The 8,779-nt window shown below is 42.3% G+C and overlaps 1 protein-coding gene across 1 annotated transcript in view; it reads right to left on the bottom strand.

Annotated features, from left to right (window-relative positions):
- Positions 1–4,646: 4,646 nt before the first annotated feature.
- The window catches only part of igsf3 (immunoglobulin superfamily, member 3), a 106,764-nt gene continuing 102,631 nt past the window's right edge, over positions 4,647–8,779 (bottom strand). The window contains exon 9 of the mRNA XM_088644671.1: positions 4,647–8,516. Coding sequence (XP_088500797.1) covers positions 8,266–8,516 — 251 coding nt within the window. The 3' untranslated portion in view covers positions 4,647–8,265. The remainder of the gene's footprint in view (positions 8,517–8,779) is intronic.

The following is an 8,779-nucleotide window of genomic DNA, read 5'->3' as shown; positions in this document are numbered from 1 at the left end:
GAGAAAGATAATTTACTCATCCCTCGGGAGGGGGATCAGAATACCTCCTGGGTATCCCTGCCTGTCGTAAGAGGCGACTAAAAGGGTTGTGTCAGGAAGGGCATCCGACGTAAAACCATCTTGCCAAAACCATGGTTGCAAAGAACACAAAGCACATACCGGATCGGCCGGGGCCCGGGTTAACAACGTCCGCCATTAGTGCTGTGTCCCAACAGGGTACTAATGGAAATTATGCTACTGTGGGGAAAACTGTAGAGTGGGGGCTACAGAAAAGAAACAAGGTGAAGGGGCCTGGAAGGAATGTTAAGTCAATGAGAGTGGGGAGTTGGAATGTTGGCACCATGACAGGGAGAGGGAGAGAATTGGTTGAAACTATGGCAAGGAGAAAAGTGGAGATCTTGTGTGTGCAAGAAACCAAGTGGAAAGGAAACAGCTCAAGACACCTAGGAGAGGGATACAAGATTCTATATGCTGGAAAGAGTACCAAAATGAATGGAGTGGGTGTGATAGTGTGCAAAGACCTAGCAGACAAGATAGTGAGGGTGGTTAGACACTCAGACAGGATTATCAATGTACAGGTGGCTTTTGAGAGTGGGTTATGGAATATCATCTCTGTATATGCACCACAGGTAGGAAGACCACAGGAGGAAAAGGATAGCTTTTTGGAAGATCTCGAAGAAGTGGTTAGCAGAATCCCAGGAAATGAAATGGTGGTAATTGGAGGAGACTTCAATGCACATTTAGGAGAGAAATGCCCAGATTATCCAGATGAACATGGTCAGAGAGGGCTAGGAGAGAGAAATGAAGAAGGAGGAAGGCTACTAGAAACACTCCAAGCTCTTGAATTGTTTGCAGTGAACACAGGGTTCACGAAGAATTATGAGCAAAAGGTGACATACAGGAGTGGAGGCCATGATACCCAAATAGATTACATATTAGTGAGAAGAATTGATAGAGCAAAAGTCCAAGATGCTAAAGTCCTGCCCTATGAGGCTGTTACCAGACAACACAGGCTACTGGTGATGGACATCACAATATTGAAGGAGCGAAGAATAAGGCAGAGGAAACACCCAGCACGAACAAAAGTGTGGAAACTGAGAGAAAACAAAGTAGATTTCAACAGGCTGGTAAAAGAAATGAAAAACAACACAGAGGAAACAGAGGAGCCTTCAGTTGAAGAAGAGTGGACTGAGATGAGCCACATCCTAGAAGAGGCTGCTACCAGGGTTTGTGGAAAGACAAGAGGAGGCAGACCGAGGGAAAATGAAGAGTGGTGGTGGGATATGGAAGTTCAGGAAACACTGAAGGAAAAGAAAAAAGCATACAAGGCACTGAAAGATGGCACTGGAGAATTACAAGAATATAAGAGACTAAAGAAGGTAGCAAAAAGAAGTGTAGCAAGAGCAAAGGAAAGAGCCTGGAAAGAATGGTATGAGAAACTTGAAACAAAGGAAGGAGAGGACCAAATCTACAAGATTGCTAAACATAGAGCGAGACAGAAAAAAGATATTATCCGGGTGGCGGTACTCAAGGATGGAGAAGGCAGAGTCTTGATTAAACAAGAACAGATCAAGCAAAGATGGCTGGAGTACTTCAAAAATCTGTTAAATGTAGAAAATGAGAGGGAGAACCTAGTGGAGGCAGACGTAGTGTGTGGACCAATCCAAGAAATTTCAGTAAAGGAAGTGACAGAAGCTATCAAAGAGATGAAAGTGGGCAAAGCAACTGGACCATCAGGAATAGCAGCAGAACACTTTAAGAACCTCGATGAAGAGGGGATTCAGTGGCTGACGAGATTGCTAAACAATATTGCAAAGGAAGAGAGAATTCCAGAAGAATGGACAAAAAGCAGTATGGTTACCATCTACAAGGAGAAAGGAGACCCAATGGAGTGTAAAAACTATAGAGGAATAAAACTTCTGGAACATGGATTGAAAATCCTGGAAAAAATTCTGGACAAGAGACTCAGGAAGATAATCAGGATCCACAACTCACAATTTGGATTCTCAGCGGGGAAAAGCACAACAGATGCCATTTTTGTGATGAGACAGTTACAGGAGAAGACACTAGAGAAAGGGAAAAAGCTGTATGTGGCCTTTCTGGACTTGGAGAAGGCATATGACCGTGTGCCCAGAGAGGTGGTGTATTGGTGCTTGAGGAAGAAAGGAGTACCAGAAAGCATGGTGAAGTTAGTTCAAGCAACCTATAGAGATACAACTACAAAGATGATAACACAACAGGGAGAGACAAAAGAGTTTGAAATCACAGTTGGAGTACACCAAGGATCAGCACTAAGTCCTTTCCTTTTCATAAACATTATTGACACACTGACAGAGGAGGTAAGAACAGAAGTGCCTTGGGAACTCATCTTTGCTGATGATGTGGCACTGATGGCAGACTCAGAAGTAGAACTACAGGAGAAAGTGTTCAAATGGCAGAGGAGTCTGGAAAAGGGTGGACTGAAAATGAATGCAGAAAAATCTGAAATAATGGTAATGGAGAGAAGAGGAGATACTATGACCAATGTTGAGGAGACAAATGGAGGAAAACTGAAACAAGTTGATGACTTTAAATACCTTGGATCAAAACTGGTAAAGGGAGGAGAAACACTGGAGGCAGTAAAACAAAGAGTGAAAGCTGGATGGAACAAGTGGAGAGAAATAACTGGAATAATCTGTGACAGGAAAATTCCCAGAAAGTTAAAGTGCAAAATGTACAAGACTGTGATTAGACCTGTATTACTATATGGAGCTGAATGCTTGGCAGTTGGAAAGAGGGAAGAGAACTTGATGAGAAGAACTGAAATGAGGATGTTGAGATGGATTCTGCAGATTTCAATGAAGGATAAGATCAGAAATGAAGAAATCCGTAGACGATGTAGGGTGGTGGATGTGGTTGAGAAGATGCGAGAAGCGAGGTTACGGTGGTATGGACATATCATGAGGAGGGACGTTGAGGAAGTAACAAAGAGGGTAATGGAATTTGAGGTGGAAGGTAACAGAGGAAGAGGCAGGCCTAGAAAGAGATGGATAGATTGTGTGAGAAAAGATATGGAGGTATGTGAAGTGAGTGAGGAAGATGTGCTCGACAGAGACAAATGGAGAAGAGCAACCAAAGCAGCTGACCCCAGGACAGTCTGGGACTAAGGCTGTGAAAAAGAAGAAGAAGAAGAAGAAGAAGAAGAAGAGAAAGATAATTTACAAATTTTCAAGATGTTTGCCCAGGATCTACCAAGGAGTGGGCGCCCCAGCAAATTCGACCTCGAGATCGCTAAGAACCCCAAAGCTACACCCAGGGATCCACAGGCCTCTGTCAGTATGGTAAACATCGGAGCTCATGGCTCTCCCATGAGGAAAAGACTGAACCAGAGCGGCTGTCATGGAAGGGTAGCCAGGAGAACCCCCCCTCTCCAAAAGGAACATTACTACACGGCTTAGGTTTGGAGAACAGCAATTGAATGAACCGCATGACTACTGGAACGATGACCTCTGGACTGATGAGGCCAACGTGGGGTTGCTGGGCCATAATACAACATGACACGTGTCAGCACAAGAGCCTCATGCCCTCCATCACGCAGGGTGGTGGAGGGGTGGTGATGTGGGCCTGCACCGAGTCCACCATGAATCCCTCTCTATACCAGCGCATCCAAGAAAATGTGAGACCACCTATCCGACAGCTAAAGCTTAGCTGAAAGTGGATCATGCAACAGGACATGGCAGCAAATCTACAACCGAGTGGCTTAAAAAGAACTGCTGTGTCAGAGTAGACCTCAGACCCATCGAGATTCTGTAGCGCAACCGAAAGAGAGCTGTGCGTAAACGAATGCCCTCAAACATCACCGAGCTGGAGCAGTTGGGCAGGAGGAGGTGCCTAGAACTCCTCCCAGGCGAGCGCGAGACTGACGAACTCTTACAGGAAGCGTTTGCTTCACGTTATTGCTGCTTAAGGGGGATCCGCCCGTTACTGGACTGTGTGGTGCTCTTACTTTTTCACTCAAGGCTAATGTTCGTTGGCTGAACTTTGTTCAGTAAATAATGACAAACTAAAATGTGTTGTGTGTCACCTGCCACATGAGGTTAGATTTACCCACTGTTGTGTGAGGAGTAGAGGAGATGCCCCAACTTTTGCACGTCACCGTATTTAAATGAAATTCAAATGACCTACACGGTTAAGAAGCTAAGAGATTCTAATATACTAAATACTTCCCATACCTCATTTTCTTTATTAGGGAAAAAATATAGAAAAGATATCTAAGATATCTAAAATAGCAGAGATGTCTCAGTCCCATGTTGTTCTCCTTCAGATGAGATGTTAAACGGGGATCCTGACTACTTGGTAAGAGCAGGACTGTTGACCTGGTATGGTGCCTAAATTCTGCCTAAGATTTTCACAACCTGCCCCTCCAACATTTCTCTGTGAATTCAATAGGTGAAGTATTTTCTCATGGCATGGCGGTGGATGAAATGTGTCCCTTCAGTTCATAAAGTGTTTCGGGATCCTTTGGCAAGAAAAGTGCTTTAGAATTGCAAGGAATTGTTAGTTATTGACTAAGCAGGATTACCAGACATGTAGATCCAGCATGCAGAGGGAATAGATTAAAAAAAAATCCTCTGAATTAAAAAACAAATGGGAAAAGAAGACAAATCTTTAATAAACAATGAACATTTATTCAAGCTGTCAACTGCAAGAGGTGGACAGAATAAAACCATGAACCAGTGCAAGGTACATGCTAAACAGCAGAATTCAAACTACAGCTGTGAGAAGGAAAGACACTGCTCTCACACAGCAGAGAAATGCACCGCCCAGGGCGTGTGGAGGCCACATCACAATCGCTGTTATTTCCAACATGGTCCAATAGTACAATAGCAGAAGTAAAGACTTAAACTTGAAACACAATGAGTGCCCAAAATACCTGAAATATCAAGTTAAAATCATTAAAAATTAAATAAGGAATGCATATGGATGTGCACTGTATACTGTATAGAAAGGAGGCAGTGACTTCCAGGACCTGGCCATACAGTACAGTACAATCATCTTATTTGATGCAGGCATTTAAAAAAAGATAATATTAGGGTTATGGAAATAAAAACACATTCAAAAAGTCAAAACCTTTCTTGTACAAATTTTGGATGAGAGGAACTGCTGGCTGAATTACTTGCAGCCTCACCATGGAGTTGCAGCTAGATCGGTGAGCGAAACGAAACACAGCATATTAAAAATGTTTGTATGTTTGTACAGTAAGTGATGAAAAGATCTCAGATTGCCCCACCCCCAATCTGCCTGTGAAAGCACTTGCTACAACGAAAATAAAAATAAAGCAAAATACAAAATATTCAGACGTACTTTTCTTTTAGTTCAGTGCACTATGTTTGAATAAATCATGTTTAAAAAAATAAAAATACAACATGTAAATAAGCAGCACTGGCTTCACCGAATGCACACCACTACTGTTTCTACAGCCACTTTCAAGCCAGTACCTACTACAGAAAACACAATCCAGAGCAATATTTTAAGTAGAATGTAAAAATCACGAAACATCCAAAATGTTCCTGCTATCATGCATATACATTTTGAAACAAGTTAGAAAGAAAGAAAAATAAAGCTGACCGGAATCGCCTAAAAAATAAACCCCTCACACAAAGGGTTCAAAGTTTGACTTGTCCTATTTTGACATCTATCTTATTCTGTTCTTCTAAGGAACCTACATCCATAGGGTCATGTGTCGCATGAATGACCCAACCATTTACGTCACTGAATTCCATACAAACTGTGTGAGTCTAGATGACAAATCCACTGGGTACATTTGGTGTTGATGGCACAATTAGTCTGCTTCACTTTGTGAAAAAGAAGATAACATCAACTGTAAGATCCTGCAGCGGAATCCACTTCTTTGTAGCTGTAATATATAAAGCTTCCACACATTTAACTAGGTATCACACTTAATAAATACAATAAAAAATAAAAATTCTGAGCAAATGTACATTACCACACTGTCTAAAGAGCAAACTTATTGGCATGGTTTCCAACACAATGCAGAACATTCGTTTACCCGGCCCTCACCAGGATGCACAGAGGCCGGTTCTGACCTCGTGACGCTAAACTGAGAGGAGGACCGGATGATGACAAACTCCAGCGTTGCCAGACAACGTGTGCCAACTGGTGCTCAGCTAATGACTGTGCTTTCTCACAAAACCTAGCAGAAATATTGCGAAATATCTTGCTCAACTACAGATGAAACGGTTAACTTGAAGTTTTGATAAAACAATCTCCTTAGCTTCTAGCAAAAAAAACCATTCAATATATCTGACCTTGTGCTTGTTTCAAACCTAAATTCCAGGTTTTTGATGTCTGTCACTAGAATGTCTTTGCATTACACATCGCTCTGAAAATGCAGCTCTATTCCTCTGAAGAGCACATATCCCTGTAGATGAGTAGGTGGATTAACAAAAACCTCTTTATGCATGCCAGTACACAAACCTTTTCATGCAGGTGATAACATTTCAGTTGTCTGAATCGGAACTTTAACTTGCTGTATGCTGATTTCAAATGGCCATCAATTTAGAAGTTCCGCCCTGTTGCGCAGCTTGAAGTTTTTAGTTATACAGTTGTTCCTGTATGTATCATTTAAGGCATACTGCATGAAGTCATTCTTACACCTAATCAAACCAAAGAAAAGGAAATAACAGATGCCACACCCTTTAAAAAAGGTTGGATTATTAATACTTACTTACCATTTTGTTTTTTTCAGGGCTTGTGATGTTGATATGAAACCCCAAATCCCCAGTGTACTAGAAACTTTTCTCTTTTCCTCCTCAGTATCATATAAGCACATAGAGAGAATTTTGACCTGTTCTAATGTCTATCTAGAGTGAATTAGGCAAGTCTACAACTAGGACAGGTACGCCAGTTTTTGGCACTAAAATGTCCCAAATGGGCAACATTTCATTTTTAGTTTCTGCGTATGTTCAGAAAAAATGATCACTGAATCTCGCTTGATTTAATTCACAATTTAAATTCAATTACACTGTCAGGTGAATCAGCACTGCGATCACACTGCGTTGATTGCCATGAGCTGAAACATTTGTTCTCTTCAAGCTGCACAGATTAATACAACAACAGGTTCACAAAAAAGATCCGCTTTACGTTCACCGATACCCATAATGTTTCAGAAATATACAGGGTCAGCGGTCGATAAAATTGCCAGGAAACCCGATAAAAAGTCTGTCTGAGCCCCTTTTCTCTTCTGAACTTCCTGCAAATTTCTGAGGAAGCACACGAGGGATTTCAAAGATTTTTTAATTCAGAAAAGTCTCTGCTTTTTCAAATCCCACTCTCAGCTCAGGAGGTTCATGTCACGCCCATGTTCAGTGAAAATGTTCAGTCTGGCACAAAAAGGACGATATTTCGACACCCTCAGCTCCTTTTGCTTTTAGAAGCTCTAGCTTAAGAAAGATGTTTTTGCTCATCTGTAGACCCATAACATTAAGCCAGTGCAGACCTCAGATTATACTTGGAGTCAGAACAGTTTCACATGTTCAAAGGAAGCATGGTTTCTTTGGCACTGGAAACAGGCCATGTTTTTGCTGAAGTTCTTTTTTTCAATATTAGCCGCCAAGTCCCTCTAAACTGTTTTAACATCACTTCAGTGCCAGTCCAAGTTGGTGTGGAGGCCACCACCACTCTATTTCAGTGCCGTTTCTTTCCTGCTAACAGGCGTGCAGTGGAAGACCACTGTTTTCCCACTGACAGATCGCTTTTCCACTCGTGTCTGTGTCCAGATGATGATTTACAGTGGCACATTCTAGTGGTCGTTAGTGGAGAACAAATTAAATAATCAATGATATGTACAATGCACAAAACAATCACCGAAACAATGACAAGCAATCAAAAAGAAACCAGACATAAAACCTCACTGACACTTAACAGCAATGAAAAGAATGCAAAGACGATGATTTGGCAAGTGTCACCTGTCCCCAGTATTTTCTCGTTGTGTTAATGAAAGGTGCCTGATTTGAAAGCAATGGGGATGCAAAACCTCTCAGGGTGCAATAACGCTGTGGGAATTGTGGGGAAGTTGGTGTTTGGCTTGTTTGGCATGACAATGCTTCTAATTTCTAACCAGCGCAGCCTCACTGACAGGTCACAGGAATGGACAGGAGACGTTGAGCGTTGAGACACTGGAGAGCAGTTGCAGCCAGTGACTGCAGCCCACGGTTATTCTCATGGTCCACGAACGAACGCGTCTTCCAGGGGTCCCCCACTGTCTTACTCCACAGAGCCCGGGTGGAGGCTGAGTGTGGGAGGATCCAGGCAGGTCGGGGAGTAATTGATGTGCGGCTCTTTGATCCAGAGCAGCGGAGCGCCGTTTTTGCCCTCCGAGTTCTTGCTGGAGTTGCGGGCCTTGTAGCGCACCAGGAGAATGGTGATGAGGAGGATCCCGAAAATGGGAAACGGGTAAAAGAAGACGAAGTAGAAGAGAGAATCATTGGAACAGATGACCGACTGCAGAGACGTACCTGCGAAGTATTGAAGAACAGAAACGTTAGACAAGGTACACAACTGCAGAGCAAAGAATAAAACACAATCAGACAGGGGAAGAGCATTTAAGGACCGGGTTTAGAGTTTATATAATAAAGATAAGAATGTAAAGGTCTTGCTGGAGTAAGCGCTGTTCAGTTTGTTGATATATATTTTTACAAACCTAAAAAATAATTATTGTTGTGATAATATTAGTCATTTAAAAGTTCAGGCTGGTGGGAGCTTGAATAAGCAGATAACT

The sequence above is a fragment of the Lepisosteus platostomus genome, chromosome 2, assembly GCF_059453375.1.
Source record: "Lepisosteus platostomus isolate fLepPlt1 chromosome 2, fLepPlt1.hap1, whole genome shotgun sequence".
NCBI classification, from domain to species: domain Eukaryota; kingdom Metazoa; phylum Chordata; class Actinopteri; order Semionotiformes; family Lepisosteidae; genus Lepisosteus; species Lepisosteus platostomus.
Note: the sequence above shows the minus strand (reverse complement) of the source record. Positions and strands in the feature narration are given on the sequence as shown.